The 24,145-nt window shown below is 45.2% G+C and overlaps 1 protein-coding gene across 1 annotated transcript in view; it reads right to left on the reverse strand.

Annotated features, from left to right (window-relative positions):
- The window catches only part of TLL2 (tolloid like 2), a 1,863,287-nt gene that overhangs the window by 457,016 nt on the left and 1,382,126 nt on the right, over window positions 1-24,145 (reverse strand). Inside the window, exon 13 of the mRNA XM_069240439.1 lies at window positions 2,142-2,337. Coding sequence (XP_069096540.1) covers window positions 2,142-2,337 — 196 coding nt within the window. The remainder of the gene's footprint in view (window positions 1-2,141; window positions 2,338-24,145) is intronic.

Raw genomic sequence — 24,145 nt, forward strand, 5'->3', positions numbered from 1 at the left:
AAAATGTAGATTTTCCCCAGCTTCATGGCCAGAAAATCTGGATTTTATGAAAGACACAGAGGCTAATATTATCCCTCAATTTAAATTGTCTCTTATATTTAATATGTTGTGTTTTTTTTTTACCCTGTAGCCCGTGCAAAACATAGGCGGAAGATGGAGTAATCGTGGACCTCATGAGATTATTCGTGCTGGATTACAGAAGATTTGTTTTTGGACTTTGGTTAAAATTTGTGAAGTTTTTGACAAATGCTTATGTTGTGTTTGGCAGCATGCAAAAAAAGGATGATGGCTGAGAGGCCTGGCCTTTTGGTGAAGTTTAGAATTTGAAGTTCTGTATTCTTTAAAGGAGCTGCTGTGAGTAGGGGCAATAAAGGAGATTGCAATAATATTCTCCTCTGTGTCTTTAATGAAATCCAGATTTTCTGACCATCAACCTGGGAAAAATCTACATTTACCTGCTGTATTGCTGTTGTCATTGACCTGCTTGTGAGCCATGCTTGAGGTTCCATCAATCACATTTATGAAAAAAAAAATAACAAAGTGTTTTTTTTTTTTTTTAAATAAAGTGGCAAGCAAGTAGTAGAGTGAGTGTACAAATGTTTCACAAGTGACAACTTAAGGGCTAGCAAAAACACAAGCACTGATGTGAAATTAAAAGTGCTATTTTTGATAGACTCTGCAATTCACAAAGATGACCTCCGTTATGTCATCCTGCAGGGCCACATCAGATGTGGGTGAACAACGACAATGGTGATGTCATGAGGAGATCTAACTCAGACAGGCTGAGAGCTCACCAATTAATTGCCTCCAAGTTATGATTCTGCTTTCCCCTGATTGAAGAGGAGTCTAGAAATTAGGAGAAGGAAAAAGAGAACTGCCAAGCTTCATCATATGTGATCTGTTACAGTTGTGAAAGACTTCTCATTCAGCTTTTTACTGTATCCCACATCTACCACAACACACAGAGCTGAATACTCTAGCAAACATATTTATGTCTTATATGACACCTTTGCTTATTTTCCTGGCAAAAGCTAGGGCTCTAGAGAAGAATCAGAAAAGGATTCACTGACTAGCTCAATGTGCTTTTTCTTAGCCCTAAGATTGCCCCCATGACCTCTGTTACACATCTTCCACAATTTGTAGCCGACAAAACACCCTAAAACCTTATAAATATACAGAGGTTTTAGTGCTCCCCTTCTCTTGCCCACTCTTCACTGAAACAGTATTCAGACACCCAACGATCTCAACTAGTGAGCCAAAAGAATTCAACTGATGGTAATTAATGTATTCAACTCAAACCTCATTTATAACTAGATAGATGTCTGTAGGTAGAAGGTTCTCAAACACAAGGAGAGAGCATTAAGCAACCCTGTGTCACTGCATTGTACTGTAACACATAAAAGGAGAAACAAGAGGAAATATGATGCTAGTGACAATGTCAAAAATCATAATACCGTATTTATCGGCGTATAACACGCACTTTTTCTCCCTGAAAATAGGGGGCAAATGATGTGTGCGTGTTATACGCCGATAAAATGTAATGGTTTTTTTTTCTGAAATTTCCTTTTAAAATGAGGTGCGTGTTATACGCCGGTGCGTGTTATACGCCGATAAATACGGTACATTAGTATATTTTTCCAATAATTAAGCCATACTGAGTTTTTGCATTCCTTGGCAAGCCGAACCCATGTAAAAGTACTCAGGAGGAGCAGTTCATGGAGAAAAGAGATCACAAGAAATCACTTAGACAGAATTGCATAAAGTGGTGGCCTGGATAGGTTTATGGCAGCAAAGATGAATCAAAGGATCCGAGAATTCCAAACACTGAGGAACCATGAAAGATGAAAAAAACTTTGTAAGGAAGCAACGTTTTGTAGAGCTGCACTAGATATATAACTGGTGACTGAGCAGGCCTTGATGACTGAAGCCAGCAGCCTTAGAACAAGTGGTTGAAAATTCAATGTTTATTTAGACAAAGGCAAAACACTTATTTTATTGCTGATCCCAATATCGCTGTTAAAAACACATACCAAGCTATTGCACATCATAACACTACTGAACTTTCCAAAATCCAACACCACACTACGTGGCCTATAAAAGATTAATTTATATGTACATATTTGCACTGCCTTAAGCCATACCTTTGAAGAAATTTGCAGCAAAGCCAGCTTTGTTGATAGACCCGTCAGACACAAATTTCATCCACAGCATATTTGAAGTTGATTTAATATCTTCCGGTTTCTCATACCCACAAAAATGTCCAATCAAAGGGCTGTCTTTTGTGTTGCCATCTCGGACTTCAAGGAAGTCATAAGCACAATTGTCATGCCTTTCAATCTTTGAAATAATTAAAGAATATTTAGAAGCAAATCATAGTTCTATTCAGTTAATATATATTTATTTTCTTAACTGTGAACAGTATAATGTAGTATTGCATTACACTTCCAATAGCACAGAGCTACATTACTTTTCAAAACACAGTACTGTCTAAGTCACCAACTGAGGAGTACATTTCAATGCATATCTTGTAGGTGAATTGATCACACTTAATTCTTACCTGAATCATGAACAATGTGATTGTGCTTTTATTTAACGCTTTGAAAATATTCTTTTGCTTTACAGTAAGCTCACTTTAAAATCAAAATTAATTTCAGTTCCTCACATTCCTTTCTGTTGCAAACCGCCTGGTCTAGATGTACATAGTCTGAAATGCAAAGAAGTCACAATCTGTAGGTTGTGGCTTGGAGAATTACAAACCCATCAGGAGAATCTACTCCCATGCACTAATGTTGCAGGAGGCTATAGTGTGTGCCAATTTTTCTAGGAAAGTTAAATGATAGGCATAGGTGCAGACATTTTGAGGTTCTTGTCACTCCTGGTTATTATAAGCTTTCTGTGGTCCCTCTGCAAGACCTTTCCCTTCAGCTTCATATCATCACAGTTTTGATTGGCTGTCTTCATCATCCCCTCAAATTAACTTTTCTAAATTTGCTAGTCATTTTTTCAATATAGTCTACTCTTTTGGATCAAATCTGATTTCAATCTTATAACCCCTTCCAAGTATCAGTGCACTAGAGTCCAAGAAGAAGCGACACCCTTGCCATACCCTACCAAATATTTCCATATCAGGATTGCAATCTGGGTGGTTTAAATACCTCTATGAAGGTTTATTTTCCAAACAGGGCTTCCACTATCATTGCTCAGGTACTCATATATGCTAGATTTGCTTGCTTGACTTATTTTTAGTAGAGTCTGGCACTTAAAAGTAGGAGACAATGTTCATATGCCCCTGGGAAAACTAATGATCTTGAAGAATTCTGTCTACCAAAGTTTGGTAATGTACCCAATCCAAGGCAAGTAAACTGAATTACTTTGGGCAATAAATTCTGACATCCCGTTTTGATTGGGTTTTGAGTAACCATGCACACTTAAATGATTTCTGATAATCAATTGTATTGATTCTATATTAATAAACAACCATAGAAACGTCACAGTTCAGCTTCAAAGAAACAATGTGGTACATAGCAAGAATAACTCCAAAACTGACTATTACATACAACCATGCCTTAGGGGCCCAGCCCATAATGATTCAAACATTTACCCCAAATTCTAGTGTGCTTCTGGTGGCATACGCTGGCGGGTTGATAGGTTCTTCCTTTTGTTCAAGTCCCTGCGCCATACTGTAAGCAAGGGGACATATCAGTAGGTTCCATCCATGAACAATGACTACCTTTGTCACCAGCATGGCCATACCCATCAGGATGAGATCTCCTCTGGTCCTTTCCAATCCCCCAGAATGACAAGCAGTGGTCTTTGCTTCGTCTCAAGATTCAGCCCATGGTTTTCCCAATCTAGTGCCAGTAACCATCAATAAAAGGGCATTGCCAGACCATCTGAAAGAAATCTGCATCTGAGCAGGTGGAATGTAAACAGGTTGGGTCAGGAATCTTACCCTCATGCCAGATAGGGGTTGGGGGAGAGATAGGTTGCATGGTGATAGTTCAGACAGATTACACAGAGGTGGGAGGAGATAGCTGGTTCACAGAGGCCCATAGGGCCTCCTGCCGGTCAACATCGTCAAGCCAGTGCTCTCATCCCTCCAATTTCTGTTGAAAGAGCACAAAGTGGTCTAGAGCACTGGTGACAAGGCTTTGGTATATATGCGAGATGCCATTCCTACCCAGGTGTGCCATAGGAAGCCTGGCTTAGAGTGGATTAAATTTGGCAGATCTGCTATGGCCGCCCTGTGACTAGAGAGAGCATGTCTAAATTGTAGGCATTAATGAGATTGAGTCCCTGGTATATTCAAGTAGGTCTGCTGGTCCTGAAGTGTGTAAAGGGTTCCCCCTTGACAATATCCCTTTGCCAGTTTCTAATGACCATCTTCATGACCTCTGGCAGGGTGTCAGGATACTTCAATTCGATTTCCTCAGAAGCAGAAGATAACTCCTCAGTCCCAACCCGAGCTACTCACAACGAATATTAATCCTTCGTGCTGGGTACCCCGGAGGGGGAAAGGGGAATGGGATGGTAGAGAGACTGCCACAGAGATGATGAACGCCAGTACTCAGACTGCCTCTTCACATCTAAGATTTGATACAGCACCTGCAAGAGTCACAGTCGCAATTACTAGGGACATACAACATCAGTTTTTCACTTTCTACTCTCAACACTTAATTCTCTTTAATTCTATTATTTCTTCACTCACACTGAGTTCTCTGTAGCCTTGCTTCTCTCTATAAATGATAGCTCTTCTTAAAAAAATGCTTATTACTGATTCTGGAAGAACTTCTCAACCTTTGTTAGAGATTGGTTTTATGTTGCTATATATATATATACACATATAGTTGGTGATAATGCGTTCTTCAAATCAGCTGATGTTATTTAATTTCTCCTGTCTTATTGTGACTTCTGTCAATACTTGTATTTGTAAATGCGTGTTTATTAAAGTTCGTTTCTCCTTTCTTACTTCGACATTTGTTGATAACTTGTATTTGTAAATGCTTGTTTATTACAGTTAGTTTCTCCTTCCTTACTTCGACATCTGTCGATAACTTGTAGTTGTAAATGCTTGTTTATTTAACTTCGTTTCTCTTTTAAACTCTATTTTGGTTTATTACCATTGAATTTGTAAATGCTTATTTGTTAACAGTTCGTTTCTCCTTTAAACTTGGCCTTTGTTTATAACCTTGACATTTGTAGATACTTGCTCTTTTAAAGTTCGTTTTTTCTTTGACTTTAATATCTTAAACAAGAACCTTGTAAACATAAGGTTAATTCATACATTAACTCTGTAGCCTTGCCGACTTCCACGGGAACGGTCTACTATCAAACTCTTCGAATAAACCTTGACAATATTTATCCGTTTTCTGTAATATAATCTTCAAATGTAATTTTACCTCACAGGAGTTTCTGTTCTGAAGCGCGCTCTCTCTCCACACAGCTGACTCCTGTCAGACCTCAGTTGAAGTGCAAGGCTTCCAGCAGGAGAGCTCGTAACCTAGCAACCAACCGATTGCAAGACTAGAACTGTAACTAACCTTCAGGACTCACAGCGGCCATCTTGGATCTTTTCTTCTTGATTCTTCCTTTGAAATAAGCGCAAGATTACTCTGCAAACCTTCTTCCAGTTTGGGCTTTGCTGTCTCCACTGAGGATATCTCTTTGCTTTTCTCATGCACTTCTTTGATTTGACTTGGCAAGTTTGTATGGTCATGACACAGGGTCAGTGAAATAGGGTTGCTGTGCAGCGAGCCCAAAGTTTTGTCTAAGGAAAGAGCCTCACCCGTTAGTCTTGGCCACTCTGTCCCCCGCACAGCCAGTCATTAATGACTAAGGTCTGGGCAGAGCGATAGTATAGTTATAGGTCTACCATTCCTAATCTTCCATCCTATGCTGACTGAAAGCATTTGTATTGTCTAAGGTGATGAAAGGGTGGGTAGCTCACCCACAGGAAGCAACAAATTGTGGATGCCATGTCTTTGAAGCACTTATTGGAGATTGACACCTATAAGATATGGAAGACATAGAGAAATTGCGGTAGTGTCAACATGTTAAAGAAAGCGACTCTACTGATTATGATGAGTGGATGTTGTTTCTATTTATAGAGATCGGCCTTCATGTTTACCACAAGAGGGGGGAAATTAGGATTCCAGTTCAGAGTGGACTCAAGTGCTATATGTAAATACCCAGTTACTGGATGCTGAGTTGTCTTATAGGAATAGATGTCTGCCAAGACATAAGCTCATTGCCCCATCCACCCCCCACCCCCGGGAGAGTGATCAGTAAGGATTTCCTCACATTACCTTTGGGGCAAGAGGCTTCCTCATAGAGGGCTAAAAGTCAGATATAGAGGCTCTCAAAGGTGCAGATTGGCGAGGAACAGGTTAACATAGTCTCCATAGAGAACTATTCTCTTTGTGCTCTCCCTCCAATTCCCAGCAATGAATCTAGGTTTCGCACCTCACCAGGCGGGGGAGGGGTTAAATGGCCAGTGCAAATATAAGCAAGGATAGCGGGCCACCCAGCTGGGTTCCTTGCCAAATCAGAAACAAGTCAAGACAATACCCCGAACCCAGGGTTCAGAGTGAAGGAGTCCTACATATCTATGTAAACAGGGTCCTAACCCCATCTATTCAAGCACCTTACCCAGGAAGGACGAGTCAATGGAGTCAAACGCCTTTTCGAAGTCAATCAAAAAGAACCCACAGGGGTCGTATATTTCCAGCATGCAGGCTAGTGCAATGTGTACATGCAAATGCAATGTCAGATGGTGAGGCCTGGCATGAAACCCCCCTGCTCTGGGAAGATCCGGGTGGCAAGACCTCCTTTAAGCCTGTTGGATAAGACTGAGACTTTTGTGAATATTTCAAACTCAGTGTTGATTAGAAAAATGGGTCTGTATGCAGCAGACTGAGAGGCAGGGAGGCTAGATTTAAGAATGGTCACTATGTCCAGTTCTGGCAGATGGGGGGGGTGGGGTGGGAGGCTCCATTTCCCTCTACTCATTGTTGAATGTAAGCAGGAGGGGGATGAGGGTGCTCTGAAATTTGGGGAGTATTCAAGGAAGGAGTCAAGTGGGCCAGATGTGTTACCAGAATTAATCCCCTAAATCACTTCCTCTATTTATCCATGCCAATAGTGGAGACAAAGGCCACCCTCAAGACCACCAAAGGCGACAGAAGGGGGATATCCATTAGAGTAGATGTATGGCATTTGAGTAAGGAGCATGGCTATGGGGTGTAGATTTGGCAACAGTATTCAGCAGAGACAGTCACTATCTCATCAGGCGGTATTTCATTTGCCCCAGGAAATCGCAGACCCCTGGGACTATTTCTGAGGCCACATCTCTGGTGGCTAGTTAGTACAGTAGCTTCCCAGCTTTTTGTCTGTATGTTCATAAATGTTCCGGTCGATGCCTGCCAACACTGAAGGACCTTATTTGAGGGCAATCTATCACAAAGGAGGACCTTGCAAGTATTAAACAATGGTGAAGGGCTTTGGAGCTCCACTCTAGGTAGTGTTGCTTCAGATCCAAGATTTGTGTCTCAAATTCAGTAATGTGGTGCAGTTTATCTCACTATTTGCATTGAATATAACTCTTTGCTAGATCCCTGGCGGTGGCCTTTAACTTTGCCTAAACTGTGCTGGACGAGGCCATAGTGTTCTGTTTTGTGTCAAAGTAGGTTTGAAGCTCACTAGCTAAATAATCACAGCATTGATAGTCTGTAAGGTACCACGCACTGAGGAGCTAGATCGGACCAGTGGCAGGTGGGACGGCCCAAAGGTGAGCGCTATTGGGGACTGATCCATGATGCCCCTGGGAAGGATACCGAACTTGTGGGCCATCAGTCGCTAGAAGCAGCTTTAGATCAATACGGGAGAGCGTTTTCATCACAGGGGAGTGTGGGTATATTTCTTAATGCAGGGATACCAAACCCTACAAGTGTCACATAAGCAAAGTGAGTTCATCCAGTATTTGAGCTGCTTGGCTCTGTGTGTGTGAATCATTGTGCAATCTGCACAGGATTCTGCGTCTAGAGCAGGGGAAGCACTGAATGCCCCACTCACAATGGTAGTCTCATGTGGGAAGGCCAGTACAGTGACTTTCACAGCCTCCAGGATGGGGGCAGTTGTCTATGTGGCACATAAACACTAAGGAAATCGCGTTGCTTCCATGCAAGGAGCCCCTCCAGTCTGGCAAATCTGCACCAGGGAATCGGTTGAAAACAATGTCACACGCAATGGAAAGCCTTTGTGCCATGGTTGTGCCTCTGGAGCCGCTTGCAAAGCCTGAGCCTGACTATGCCGTACCCGAAGAAACACTGGAAGGGACAGTGGTACACCAGCAGGTGTGTTTACTGCAGCATATGCATCAGTGGAGTGGTGTGCTTGCATAGCTGTCCTCTTAATGCAGCGCAGGAGGCCTTTACGCTACCAAGACATAACTGAAACCATTATCATGGTGGGCAAAAGGGGTAGATATAGCAAAGGGAAGCTGATGATTAGCCACTGGGCTACCAGTCATGCAGACCGCAAAGAATGCAGCAGGGCTAGAAGTATGTCAGTGACCTACCATAATAGTCTGGCATACAGTGCGTATGGTTTGAACAATAAACAGCATAACCAGTACAAACATTCCCCCCCAAGGACGTTACACCACATACGTCCACCCCTGGACACCTTTCCTTCTAATACCCCCATTCAAATAGTCCATACAGTTGTGTGTGTTGAGTGCTAGAGGTTGGACTCCTCCTCATCATGATATTTGCCACATCTGCTTTATGTGTGTGGCTGGGAATGCAGCCATAGCGAGCAACTCAACATGTCAACGTTGACAGGAACAATTGATTATCCCAGAGTCTTTCACTCGAAGGGGTTTATGTCATCAAGGTCATCCGCCCACAGGGGCCCCGGGCCATGTTGCATTCAGTCGTGTTGAGCATGGAGTGCTCTCCCTCACACATCTGGGTGGTTTGAGTGTCAGAGGAGTCCAGTATGCCGACTTGCTATCTGGTTCTTGCGGAACCTCCCACGGTGTCCTACTTTGGCATGGGAGTGGGGGGGGGCATGCAGGGCAGTCATTCAGGGGTGTCCTTTCTCAGGCCGCAAAGTCATGCAGATCTCTCCTTTTGGCCATCCACTACCAGCCTGCTTCTGCGGTATTGAAGAATTAGAAGAAGTCATTGGAAGCATCAGCATAAATCAGAGATTCATGGCACAGAGTTTTTGTTTAATGTTGTCAAAGGACATCTTTTGTTGCTGAACAGCTTGGGTGTAGTCAGAGAAGATCATGACACAGGAGGATTGAAACGTCAGGTAACCGGCCTTATGTGCCTCGCGCAGCATCGCACCTGTCATAACAGTTGAGTATTTGAGCATTCAAAGGGCGTGAAGGTGTGTACGGTGGCAGGCAGTGTGTCAGACACAATGTGCCAGATCAATGACAAACCAGTGGTAGAGCTGAACTTCGACGACCTTGGAGGCAGTCATGCTTCATTGAACTTCTCAGGATTGGTGGATTTAGCTTCCTCTGGAAAACATGTGAAGTGGAGATTCTTTCAACTGAACCTTTTTTTAGCATCTTCCACACAGGAGTTCAGGGAGACTGCTAGCAATGTCATCCTGTAATACTGAGACAACGTCTGCCTCAGAGACCCTATTGGCCACGTTTCGTAGGTCCTGGCAGAGGAAGAAATAAAATAATTTTTTATCTCCCCAATTTCAGTCTCTAATGCCTCCTGGGTGGTCTTAATGAACTGCAATATAGTATGTAGGTCCTTGGATTCCGACTAGGGGGGAACGGCAGCTCCCCCCCATAGACCCAGTTGTTGTGGAGGATGAGACAGCTAATTTCTCAATTTTGGGCTGGGCATGTGCAGGGGGGTCGTTGTCCTTCCGCATTGCAGCCCCATGTTTTAGACACACTATTTTAGCAAACTAGGCCCGCCGTTGTGCATTTTAGCCCAGATAAATTTGATTCAGTACTGCTTCATTTTCCTAGCAATAGCCACATTTGCGCTGTTGTTTTTTTTTTCTCTATCTAATTGCTCTTTAGTCTAGGAAAGCTTACATTCTTAGCAGGACATTCAGTTCACTTTGTGCTTTCCTCAAGGCTACAGTCAGATAGGGTTGCCGGCAAAAGTGGTATGCTGTGTCTGCAATATTCACAGAAAAATACATATCCCACGTGGGGACCTTTTCCTCAGGATATCAACTGTTTTATTATAAAAACACTCCTTTGTCCCATACACGTTACAGGGAGATTCCAGCCAGATGACCATGACTGCATGCCGAATGTTGATTGGCTTGCTACAGCTGCTTGCTCAGACTACCGAATCCCTGGCCTCTATGGGGACAGTGTCTCTCTAGACTGCAGGCTTCCTTGCTCAGATATGAGGGATAATAACTTCCCAGGGGGGAAACCTGGAGGGCGGATTAGGACTTATGTTGTGCACTAACATACCTTCAGTAGGAAAAATATTTACCATTCCGAGTGACAGTATGGTGGGACTGTTTTTGTGTTTCACTCTCCTTGTCACAATCTTGCTTTTATTGTGTTTTATCATCCTAGTTATTGCAATACATGCCATTTTATCTAAGATGCAGTTACTTCAATAAATCCTTATTGAACTATATTCTGCCTCTGTTTGTCTTTCCTTGTGTGAGACCAATGTAACTGAGAGAAAGGGATGAGATCTTATCGACCACGATTCCTATGAGGAGTCTTTCTTGTCATGCACCCAGTTGCCACAATCATCCCTGTTCCTGGACAGCGATGAGGCGCTGCTAGTTACCTGGAAAACCCGGATTAGGTAGACAGGTGTCACATGGTGTTGAATTGTACTTAGTACCCCACAATCTATGCGATTCTGCCTCCCAAATGCAGTAGCCTCATTAGGATAATGGGAACCTACACGACAAACTGATGAGGTGGAGTAGACTATAGGAGGTCTTCCCTGGGCATCCAGTGGGCCCACAACACGGAGGAACAGCCCAGAGGACACAGACCAATGACAAAGCTAAAGCTTGCCTTCAGGCTTCCAACCAGGGACATCACAAGTAGTCAGGTGTGGTGCAGCATACACACAGTTACATGAGGCAGGTGGCAGAGAAGTGGAGGAGAGACAGCAACCATCAGTACAACTCCAAACGGTAGATTTCCAGTGCCCTCCGTTCAGAGGAGGAGCCCAGGGAGCAAATGTGATATGCCCTGGAAAGTCTCCCATAGTGGGGACCCACTACTGGAGGCCCCACAAGAAGGCAGTGAGGAGATGTCTGCTCCAGCGTGGTGTGGGGGTCCCCCAATGGTCTGAAACCACATGCACCCCAGGGTTCAGTGATGCTGGTGCGTGATCCAGCATGCCCCAGGTCCCACTGTCTCCTCTACGGGAGTCTGCGGTGGCTCAGGCCCAAGACCGCATCTGGCGAAGCAGCCTTGAGTCTTCTGGATGCCATCTGGTGGCCAGCGGAGTCTGGGCTCTTGATGGATGTGGCTGGGCACCCCCAGAGGCCCAGTGCCGAATTCCAAGCAATGGAGGAAAAGCACTGAGGGATCTGTCCTGAAGCTGGAAGTGGGCTTATGGAAGTCAGAGCAGGCCGGATTACAGTGGATGGAGAAGGCGGCCCTGGAGCATTAGTAAAGTTTCTTGTTGCAGGACAAAACACTAAGTAATGCACACATCGGCAATACATAGTTTCACTAAACGCTGTCTTGAGGTTCAGTTTGGACAATTTAGAAAACAGTTCTAAAGTTGATATTTCACCAGTCCTGTCATATGGCTGACAACTGAAATATGTTTCAATGCACACATAGGTCATGTGGCCATGTATAGCCATCTAAATTGACCAGCATGTAATGACAGCATAGTTTTCACATCTCATTAAGGCGGTCATTCTGACCCTGGTGGCCGGTGACCGCCAGGGTCACCGACCACGGGAGCACCGGCAACAGGCTGGCGGTGGTCCCGAGGGCATTTTGACCGCGGCGGTTCAGCCGCGGCCAGAAAGGGTAAACCGGCGGTCTCCCGCCGGTTTACCACTGCCCTTGTGAATCCTCCATGGCTGCGGAGCACGCTCCGCAGCCATGGGGATTCTGACACCCCCTACCGCCATCCTGTTCCTGGCGGGTCTCCCGCCAGGAACAGGATGGCGGTAGGGGGTGCTGCGGGGCCCCTGGGGGCCCCTGCAGTGCCCATGCCCATGGCATGGGCACTGCAGGGGCCCCCGTAAGAGGGCCCGCAAAGTATTTCAGTGTCTGCTAAGCAGACACTGAAATACGCGACGGGTGCAACTGCACCCGTCGCACCCCTGCAACTACGCCGGCTCAATTCTGAGCCGGCGTCCTCGTTGCAGGGGCATTTCCTCTGGGCCGGCGGGCGCTCTTTTGGAGAGCGCCCGCCGGCCCAGAGGAAATGTCTGAATGGCCGCCGCGGTCTTTTGACCGCGGTGCGGTCATTCAGCGGCAGTACCTTGGCGGACGGCCTCCGCCGTCCGCCAAGGTCAAAATGACCCCCTAAGTGTGTTATAATAATAGGGCTGAAAAGAACAAATTACTTACCTTCCGTAATGAATTATCTGGTAGAGACTTATTGTAGTTACAAATTCCTTATCCTAGAATTTCCCCCAGGTGTCAGACTGGATCTGGAGATTTTTCTTTGAGCAGTATCCTTTGTGTGCTGTCAGGTGGCGTTGGTTGACTCTGCATCCGTCGCTGGCGTTGTGGTCGCCGTGATGACTTCACAGTTGTATAGAGGCACCATCCCGGTGCACTGACGTCAGTTTCTTTTCACTACTTTCCACGCAAGAAACGCAGAGGCATGAAGAACATCAGACTGTTTTGCCAGAACTAGGACCCTGGAAGGAAGCCCCTATCCCTAGAAATCAGTTTGCAGTGCAGGGAGGATGGGTGGGTTGGTAAGGAATCTGCAACTAGAACAAGTGCCTACCAGATAATTTGTTACCAAAGGTAAGTTACTTGTTCATCTGATAGAGACTTCTGGTTGCCGATATCTTCCCTTAGAATAGACACCCAAGCAATACCATCCCTGGAGGAGGGTCTGCGAAACAAGATCATCCTAGGAAGTCCTGAAGAAACAACGACTAAACTAGCTGTCCCTGCAGACCCAACTGCCCAGGCAGTAGTGTTTGGTGAACATGTGCAGGGATGCCCACGTTGCTGCCTGGCAGATGTCCAGGACTGGAACTCTGCATGCTAACGCAGTGGTTGCAGCTGATGCTCTGTTGGATTGAGCAGGTAAACTCTCAGAGGGTTGCTTCTTAGCCTAGGCGTAGCACATTTTGATGCAGACAACAACCCATCTGGGGATGGTGCTTTTCTGCACCGTATGTCCTTTCTTCACTCCCACATAACCCACAAAGAGTTGATCGTCCACCCAGAAGTCTTTGGTTTGGCTGAGGTAGAACTCCAACACTCTTTTTGGATCCAGACGGTAGAGTCTCTCCTGTCCTCACTAGAAGGATGTGGGTGTGTGTGTAAAAAGTAGGCAAGGTGACGGATTGGCCTACGTGAAAGGGCGTGACCACTTTAGGGAGGACCAAGGCCCTATTACAAAATACCACTTTGTGCGGATGGCCAAAGATGAAGGGTGGCTTTGAAGAAAGAGCTTGTAGCTCACTCACTCCCCATGCAGAAGTGATGGCCATGAGGAAGGCCTTTTTTAAGGTGAGGAGCCAAATAAAGACAATTATGAAGAGGCTCAAAAGGAGCACACGAGGAAGGTAAGGGCCAGGTTCAAATCCCACGGGCGCATTATGAGCAGGGTATGTGGAAACATATGGTTAAGACTTTTGAAGACTTTCACAACAGTGGGAGATTTAAACAAGGAGAGTTGATCAGAAAGCCTGAGGAAGGCAGAGATTGCAGACAGAGAAACCTTAAGGGTGCCCAAAGCAGAGCCCTGCTGGGCAAGAGAGAGAATAAACAAAGGAATCTCAGACACAGAGATGTAGAAAGGGAGTCAACAGTTTTGTTGGTACACCATGCCACAAATTTATGCCAACGACAGGCACATACCGTTTTGGTGGGGGACACCTGGCTGGCAAAATAACATCATAAATTTTGAGCAGATGTTCTAAAACTGTCAACTGCCGCCGCTCAATCTTCATGCAAGAAGACGGAGCCTGGACAGGTACGGGTGAAGAACCCTTCCCTGCTGCTGCGACAGAAGATCCTCCTGAAGAGGCAGTCTGAGTGGAGGATCAAAGGCCATGCTCAGAAGCTTGGAATACCATACTCTCCGTGCCCAGTCGGAAGCCACAAGAATTACTTGGCCCAGTCGTTCTTGATCTTCTTGGGAACTCTGGGTTGCGGTATTGGCACAAAGGAGTACAGAAGGCCTGAATTCCATTTGAGGCAAAAAGCATTGCAAAGTGAATGCTGCCTTGGAAACTCCAACGCACAAAACAGCTGACATTGCACGTTCTCTGCGGAGGCGAACGGATCTAACCAAGGCTCTTCCCACTGCTGAAAGACAACTTGCGCCACCTCCAGATAGAGACACCATTTTCATTGACCATGCTCTGATGGCTGAGTTTGTCTGTTCTGGGGTCAGAGAGCCCGCCAGATGTTGAACCACCAGGAATATGCCCTGACATTACAGTCATGTCCAGAGATGCATGAGCTCTAGACAAAGGGTCCACAACCCCATCCCGTTCTGCTTGTTGCAGTACCTCATGGTGGAGGTGTTGTTCATGAACACCTGTATCACTTTCCCTTTGAGAGAGGGAAGGAATGCCTTCAATGCAAGTCTGCTCGCCCTGAGCTCCAGAAGGTTGATGTTGAACTCCGCTGGAGACCAGACGCCTCTGATCTCCGCCTCTCCCATGTGGCCACCCCATCCCAGGAGTGCTGCATCTGTCACTAGTGTCTGATCTGGTTGGGGAAGGGAGGTTGTACTGGGCCGATCACTTGCTCCCTGACACATGGGGACGTTGAATTCCATGTCCTCAGCAATGCAGAGGCTGGGCAGCATGCACACATGGTGGCTGGTGGCTGGAGAGAAATAGAGGCTGTTGGGTACCCCTTCCGTAGCCACGAAAGGGGCAAAAGGAGGACTGAGGGGTGAGAAGCAGCTGCAAGGCCAAGGGACCGAGCCATAACCCGTGACTCTTTAAAGCGCTCGAGCACCGAGTACCACTTGTCTCCGATGAGACAGGTGCTATCAAAGAGCAGGTCCATAAGCGATTGTTGGACATCCCTTGAAAAGTCGGATGTCCTCGATCTGCCCAGTGAGTCGGTGATGTTCACTCCATATTGAATCATGAACGTGGCTGGGTCTCTCCTGTCAGCAATATCTTGGGAGAGAATGGCCTGGGCCTCCTCCGGGACCTGCGGCAGCACCTGCCTGACCATATCCCATAATGTTTAGGTGTAACAGCCCAAATGGCATGCGGTGTTCACGGACTGCAATGCCGGAACGGAGGAAGAGAACATTTTCTTCCCAAATTGCTTCAGGCTTTTTGATTCCCTAATCGGGGGTGCGAAAGGGAATGCACCAGTAGAGGAAGAAGCCTAAATGGCTAAACTCTCAGGCGTAGGGTTGTTAGGTGCAGGCCTATGGTGGCGGGCGATTGTCCTGTTGACAGGAGTCCTTATGCTGGGTTAGGTCATGTCCCCAGCAGGACAACGGTGAGGGCCTCATTGAAGGGCAAAAGGGTTCAGTTGTGGAACCCCTGGCTGAAGCACCTCAGTCAGGTTAGTCCTGACCACCACTCAAGGCAGCGTGAGGCCCAGGACCTCGGCTGCTCTTTGCACCATCATCGAGTAGGAGGCTCCCCACTCCATAGCCGCGGTAGGGGGAGAAAGCATGCCAGAGTCAGGGGAGGTGTCCAACCCACTGCCTTCATCGAATTCCACAGCCCAGTCTATATAAGGGTCTTCAAGCCAGTATTCTGGATGGTCCAGCAACCGCTTCATACTCTCACCATACCCATACCCACAGGTATATTGGTCATGATCCAACCTGGGGAGAAATGTCCCTGTTGAAGTTAGAATCAGCGTCGGGTGACGTCGTTCCTGCTCCGGGTCAGAAATGAGTATGGGATCGACGTCAAATATGGGCCTGACTGACGTCGGAAGCATCGACTTCTGCACTGGTGCCAGGGAAGGTCGCAATTGCACGATCGACTTTGGCTCAGGTCTGGAAACGGATCCTGGGGTGTCCTCCAGAGTCGAGGCCGAACCTGCCAGGGTGGAACCCGAGGGAGCCCCCGCCTACCCTACTGGGCCCAAGGGGGTCACAGGAGGATTGGTCTGACCAAATATGAGTCACATTGCCTCATAAAACTACCGGAGTTGGGCAGGGGTGGCTCCAGCTCCCGGAAACTCAGGGAGGTGCGGAGCTGACCAGAAGCAGCCTCCGAGGATGAAGGCCTAGAAGGACGATGCTCCTCCTGTGTGGCATTGGCCGAGCGACGGGGTGAAGTCAAATAATGCTTGTTCTTCTTCAACGACTTCTTCTTGTGACCCAAATGTCCTGAGCACTTGGAGTGGGGCGAAGACGAGTGGTAATGGCTCCGCGAATGGTCTTGTGACCTTCCTCTCGAGCGAGACCGGGAACGACACAGAGCCGACCGCCGGACTGCCATGAGCTTTAGGGATGGCTCCCTCACAGCCTTCAGGTTCATGACCCCGCAGTCGAAGCACGACTCTGGGTTGATGTCGTGCTCCAGATCCCACAAGCACCCAAATGCAGATCCGTCACCAACATCATGCGGTGACAGGGGTCACACAGCTTGAATCAGGTCTTACGGGAAGACATCTCAACACACCATGAAGTCAAAAAGTTTGACAAACTGGGTCGAATAAGTCAGTCAAAAAGCGACTGCGGGTAGCTCTTCTACAGAACTGCACGTAGACTGGCACAGAAAGAAAAGAACTGGTGTCAGCGCACCAGGGTGACGCCAATATATGACCGCAACATCATCACAGAGCCCACGATGCCAACAACAGATATGGAGTCGACCCGCGCCACTTGACGACGTGCAATGATACTGCTTGAAGAAAAATCTCCGGATCCAGTCTGACGCCGGGGGAAATTTTAAGGTAAAGAATCTGCAACCAGAAGTCTCTATCTGATTGCGATGATTTTATAAAACCAGAGGTGACTCTGTGTCTCCAGGCGCACTACTACAATTTTACAAAGAGTTTTTTGCAGTTAATGTTAATTCACACACAATTGTGTTCCAAAGGGAAAGGGGGGTCACCACCACGCCCTGAATTTGTCAAAACTCAAATTATTCAAAAATCCCATGAGCACACAAAATTAAATGTCCACAAAGATATTAGGTCCCATAGTCCTTTAATTATGTTTATTAGGCAACACATGTTTTGTAGCAGTGGTGTTCATTCTTCGGCTGGTCCGCTGAGTGCTAGCACCCTCAGAAGAGATATTTAGTCCTGTGAGGGGAACTGGGACTAGTGTTCAACTGTGTCAGTCAATCCCGGGAGTCCAGAAATCCAAGGGGCAAAAATTGTTTGAAGTTTCCAACCTGACAGGGACCACTTGTCCCATGTTCCAACTCCCAGGTGAAAGAAAGACACCAGGCCCAAAAGGGGGACTAAAAATTCGTCATATAAAAGTACCCCAATGTTAAAGCACAAATAGATGATTTTGCAAACGGATTGACAGAGTCAAGAACACATGCTGCCATGTCATCCCTGGAGAAGTTAATGATCACACAGTCCCCCAAAAAAGGCTTCAGCCTGTTTTCAATCTAGAGCACTCATCTAACCAAATTGATTCAAGCACCAGTATGCATACCCAAAGATGTGTGAGGCCCCTGCCAATGCATTACTTTATTCTTATATTGTGTACAATTTTCACTTGAATTGCAATAAAGAGGAGGGATGTAGGGAATCACCTTTGGAGGTGAATTAATAATAGCTTCACGCAACTTAGGCCCAACATGAAGATTATCTAGGTTACCGCGTGTTGAAACAGGACTGGAGACCTCTGGCATTCACATTGTTTATGAAGGGAGGCCTGCCCCTCTCGTTAAGGAATCCTGTTGCTGGTCATATACTAACGTTAAAGCAGAATCAGCATCTGGTGTTATAGGTGCTTGAATGGGCACAGAGTCTCTGGACAGGGCATGGCTGTCCAACCTCACAGAATGCTCCATTCATGGTTATGATAGAGGGGTTCACAGTTTGGGATATGCAGCTTCTGCTTGAGCTTTAATCAGCTGCTCGATCTGCCCCAGACATAAGAAAGCAGGCTCCAGGAGCTTTGTTATAAAACTATACATTTTAAGAAAAAAATGCATCATGTGTGTTTTGTAAACTACAAGGTTACCTATTCTGGTCCAAACCATTAAAAAGTTGTTCAGATAAAGGTGAGTTGCACTGTCTAATGCCAGTCTTGCTCTTTCTCTTAGAGGTCTGTGGTGTGGGTTCAGGAGAAGATGGCAGCCGACGAATAATTGCTTTGGTATGACTAGAGCTGCTCTTACAAGTTCCAGAAAGTACATCCTGATCACAAGGGATGCCATAACATTTAGAGCACTGTCAGAGGTGGTGACATCATAAGGGACACAGGACAAATACTCCCTTGAGCATAAGCATGGGAGGCAAATTCTTCCTCTGCATTTACCATCTCCTCCCTGAGGACACCCGAGCAGAAGACAGATAAGTTAAAATGGAGGACTTACCCCGCATTCTCCTGGAAGCCATTCCTTCCTTATCCAAGGAGGCCTTCTTTCTGGGACTAGCTTTTCGTTTTCCCATACTTGCAGCGAGGACAACCAAGTATCAAGAGGGCCAAATGTTAGAGGGGTGGCCTAGTCCGGTCTCAGCCGGCTGCGGACGAAAGCGCCCCACACTGCAGGATGCCCCCAGCATTTTTGTAGCACAATGATGTAGCCGCCCGCCTCCTCAGCACAAGAGACCAGCAGGATGTCTGGGACACTTAGTCCCCCACTTATAGCGCCAAATCTTCTTGCCCGCCTAACCATAATCATATAGTTTCTGGATTGCTGTTTAATGACCGTAGTGCTGACACTTCCACATGTGAAACTTAAATTAATCTTAAACATACGTATGGTGCTATTATTGTGACATCTTGTACATTTTGTGTCCCATTCATGTAGAGATTATTTTTGGTCAACATGTTTCTATATTTCAAGACAGGTTTTATTGGGGTTTTATATGAGTAAAGTACGTATACAGTAAAGATGGATACAGGAATGAACAACAAGTTTCAGTGCGGAAAACATATAGGATAATTCAGATCGATACTATAGTATACGATGTGTGCGAGCAGTTACTTCTGTATATAGTATATATATTCGGATTCAATATATTGTGGAGACTTGTGTTTTTAATGAGTGCGTACAGAGAATTACAAAAAGCTGGCTAGAGGGTGGCTATACTAAGGAAGCTAACCATGCTAATCGTATGATTTATGATAGGCAGTAAGGAAGTGAAGGAGGAGAGGATAGGCAAGTCAGAGAGAAAAGTAGGAGTGGGAGGGGTGGAAAGGGACGGTTAGGGGCTGTGGTGTGACCAGAAGAAGGGGGGTATGAAATGGATAGAAGGCAAGAGGTGAGGGGTTAGCATGACCTATGGGTGTGTATTTTGAATATAATTGTCCAATTTGGACCAATTTCTTTCCTTGAATTCGTTTTTAGAAATGTGTTCAAGGAGTTATCTGTTCTTCTGGTGAATCATACCCATTCCCACCAGGTGTGTGGGCATAGTTTGGAAAGGGCTTTCCATTTGGAAAAGGACGACTTGAGACTGGTTGATACTAGGATATCCCAAAGAAGGCGGTGTGTCATATTTAACTTATAGTGCATGTCAGGGGGGGAGGATACCTAGTGAAACAGAGGCTAGAGTTGGTGTCCATGTCAGTTTCAGAATTTGTGATATGGGTTTGCTTGTTTCAGCCCAGAATAGTTTAGAGTAGGTGCAATCTAGTAGCATGTGTGCAAGGTCTCCTGGTCCTTTCTCGCAGCTCCAGCATGTGTCAGAATTGCGAAGGTCCAGTTTAAATAGTTTAGAGAGGGTCCACTGAGACATATGCACCATCCAGTATCTATTTTGAGCTAGGGCAGTTGTAATTTTGTTAGAGGTAAGATTCTCCCAGATATGGGGGCAGTTCAATGGCGTGGCTGTGGGGTTGTCAGTGTCATAAAGATGTGCTTCCCGTTTGCATTGTACTGGTTTCGTCAGTGCTGAGCTGGTGCGTGATAGGAGGGAGCTGTTTTTATGTTTCCCAACAAGGTAGTCCTGATTCTTTTAGTTTATATTATTTACTAGTACGTCGAAACAGTGAGAGCTAGAATTTTGTTTCTTTTTTTAAATACTTTGATTTGTTCATGTTGGAGATGGTATTGTGTGCCTCTCAAGTCCAATTTGGTGCCTCTTGTTCTATCGAATCTTTTCCTCAAATACATCTAAATTGCAGTCAGAATTAGTAGGGAAAAGGCCTGAATGGCGCAAACCCACACACGTATTTGTTAGCGTTATGTGTATTTGTAAAGCGCACTATCACCAAAGAGGGTATCCTGGCACTGATTGGGTGTGTACGCCTAACCACACCTATAGAAAGTTGGGTAATTGAACAGCAAGGTCTTCAGTTTCTTGCGGAATTCAAGAAGAGAGGAGGAGGCTCTGAAGTTGAGTGGGAGGTTGATCTTTGCTTTAGGGTTGATGTAAGAGAACAGCAGTCCTCCGGATCTGGTTCTGTTTACCTGTGGGATGCTTGTGGGCATGAGTCCTGTGGAGCTTAGGAATCATGGTGGTTGGTGGAAGGAGATGCAGCTGTTTAGGTAGGTGGGACCTGAGTTGTGTGGTGCCTTGCATGTATGTGTGAGGAGTTTAAATTGAGTCTGTTTGTGCATCGGGAGCCAGTATAGTTCCCTGAGGTGTGGTGTGAATACTGTGTGGTAGATTGAGGATGAGTCTAGCTTCTGAGTTCTGGATGTATATCAATGTGATAGGCACGAAATTATATATTGAATAGTTTAAAGGCACTTGCATGTTTGTCAAAGGACACTTGATGGAATAGAGGAAGGCCTGCTAAATTTCAACAGAAGTCAATGACAACTTTGAAATAAAAGAATGAAAGAAACCAAATATGAGCTGACCCCTCAAGTAAGGATACCACCATTGCTGGTACCTCTCATCCCTCCTCCCGCAATCATGGCCACAGCAAGAAGACCAGTAAGAGGACTGAGGAAGGAGCTATAGGACTGACTGCAGGATCTGATTACTCTTTTAGTCCTGTTTCAAAAAATAAGTGGGGGCAAGAGGGATCTCAAAGCACGTGTGAAATTTGGACGGTTTGGAATTGGTGTGGGCTCACACGGCAGTTTCTGGGCCTGAATTGGTTGATTTACTGACATAAATAGGGAAACCTCAAGATTCATACAGGGCAATTTCAGTGTTTATATGATGTACTTCAAAGTTTATAGAGAGCAATTTAAAGGTCTAAATAGGGCAATGTAAATATTCATATGTAGGCAACGTAAAGGTTCATATATGGGCAATCTCAATAGGTTTATACAAAGTAGTCTCATGGTCTTAGTGTGGCAATATAAAGATTCATATGTGAGCAACACCAAGTTTCATATATGGACAATCGCAAGGTTAATATGAGATTATTTGAAGGCCATAGGGAGAATGTCAACATTCAAGAAAGGGAATTCCAAGGTTGTCATTGTTTATAATGTACAAAATGGACAATTTTAAGATTTGAACAGGCTAATCCTAAGTACTGTTCTATGTTCAAGGTTTCACATTAGAAAACACATAAGGTTAATTTGCAAGAATGTCAAAGCTTACAGGACTTTCTAGCCGACACTTTAAAGATAATATTGGGTGATCTTGGTACTCCTTGTGATGTAAAGAAATTGATAATGCTAATTCTGTTTATTCATGTTTGAAATGGGAATCTGTTAAGATCAGAAAAATAATGTATATCTGTAATATGTGTTTATAACTTCTGTTAATAAGTATCATAACGTCCGCTAGGCCCTGAAGTTGCGTTTTATGAAAACTATTTATTTTTTGATTGATGACAGCCCAATACTTGTCACCAACACCAAACCTGTCATTCAATAAGCTCTCTCTAAAATAATTCCAGGTTAGACAAAACAAGATCCAGCCGTGATTGAAAAAAAGATGTAACAGTTTCGACAAAGTCTGCTGAGCGCACACGTGCCACAGAATGTGGAATAACTTATCACATCAATGGTTTTCTGCTCTCTTGATAAGTCTTAAACGCAATGCAATTACGTGCCTAAAGGATAACATGCAATTCCGTAGTGCCATGATTTGTTATAGTTTTGTTTAGTCACACTGCAGTTGCTCATGATTATTTATGCTAGTTCTCAACCAATGTCTGTAACCTTGTTTCGTGGCAATAAAGAGTTGTTCAAGGGTGCATTTTCGAACGTGAGTGAATCTTTCAGATTCCACTCCTGTCACACACCGTAATATTTGAATAACGAAGGCCCAGCCAGGGATCAGGTAGGTACTTTGCCAAATTCAACAAGACACTTGTCAGACAACTGTACAATGGTTTACTGTGCCTTCTAACAATGTCGCACTTGTATGGCTTGGCAGGAGAGACAGGCCAACCAGAAGAACATAATAAAGTATTATACCATCTACACAAGATATCCTACTTTGAGACTGCTGTCCATTCCTTGTACATGTTTACTAAAGGTCGCCAAAAGCTTTTTGAGGAAGCCCTTTGGCCGTGTAATATTTTGCTTGACCTTCGCTTATAGACATGGCAGCATTCGCTATGACTGAATAGGCAGAAGGAATATGCACAATACAGTATGCTTTTCAGGTAAGAAAGGAAGTTTCATTAGTGCCTGAAAGAGCTTGGAGCTCTCCGCCCACCTCAAATGCATAGCAAGCCAGTTATGCTCTAAACTGAATCAGGTCTCATCAGTGAGGTCTATTTTTAGACATTTTAGGAAGTCATATGCTGTTAGCAATTATTTAAGACTGGGGCATGATTTAGTATTTGAAGATGAATATTACATTCCGGCTTTCAGTTGTAATTTCACCTCTGGCATTTCAATAGTGGAACAACTCTGCCATCATATTAATAGCTACCACTGAAAAAAAACAGCATAGAAATTCAGGAGCGACTCGCGGTGCTAAGTAGGGGAGGTGGGGCGCCAACGCAAGGGTGGGAGGTGTTGGGTGTAGTGGAATTAATAAAAAAAAGTAACTGTGCCTCCACCGCCATCACCACCACCGCCTGCCCTGCTGCCAATCCTGACGCTGCTCAAAGCAGCGTCGGAATTGGCTAGGAGCATCCAGCCACGGCTCTTCCAGGCATACTGGAAACCTGTGCCTGCTCTCTCCAACCCGGCAACACAGTGCCAGGCTGGAGAGAGCCTACTGCGCATGTGTGTTTGGCCGGCCTGAGACGGCCAGCCAAACATACATGCACAGTGAAGGGGTGCTCCTCACAGCCTGTGGCCCCGCCCCTTTTATCAAAAAACAATAATAAACTACGTCTATTATCGTTTTTTGATAAGAGGTTTGTAGCTGGTGCTTGTGGTGGGGTGGCACTCCTCAGCCTTAGCAGAGGAGCCGCGCTTGTATAAACGTTTCATGAAGGAGTACATTGTATCTTCTATCATCAAACAATCCATAAACTACCCTACATATGTCATTCATGCAGCTCTTTGTTGCTTCATGGAGCTAGGTGAGACATGAGTACAGGTTTCTTTCACTAATTCTTTGAGAAGTGTTTTGTGGACTTTGACCTTTGCCAGGTGAAGGCACGAAGTACAAAATTATTGTTACTATTCTTTGTACTATACTCATGAAGAGATGTTGCGATCTGAAGCACTGTGATCCCCTCTCCCCATAAGTTGCTTGTGTGTTTAGCTAGATATGTGGAAAAGGATATTTGAAAGCTTTTACTAATTGGTGTCAGTTTTCTTTAATTTTTGGAATCTTTTGGAATTAGTATTTGGCATAAAATCCAGCAATAATTTACCATATTTGATCTTTAACCAGATTAGATTTAGCACGAGCCTATTCTAAGGATATTCTGCCTATTTAACAGAAGGCAGATGCCAAAATGTGAACAGAAGATTATCTGACAACTTCGAGAACACATATTTGGTGTGCACTGCACTTGGAAACCTG

Source organism: Pleurodeles waltl, chromosome 6, assembly GCF_031143425.1.
Source record: "Pleurodeles waltl isolate 20211129_DDA chromosome 6, aPleWal1.hap1.20221129, whole genome shotgun sequence".
NCBI lineage: Eukaryota > Metazoa > Chordata > Amphibia > Caudata > Salamandridae > Pleurodeles > Pleurodeles waltl.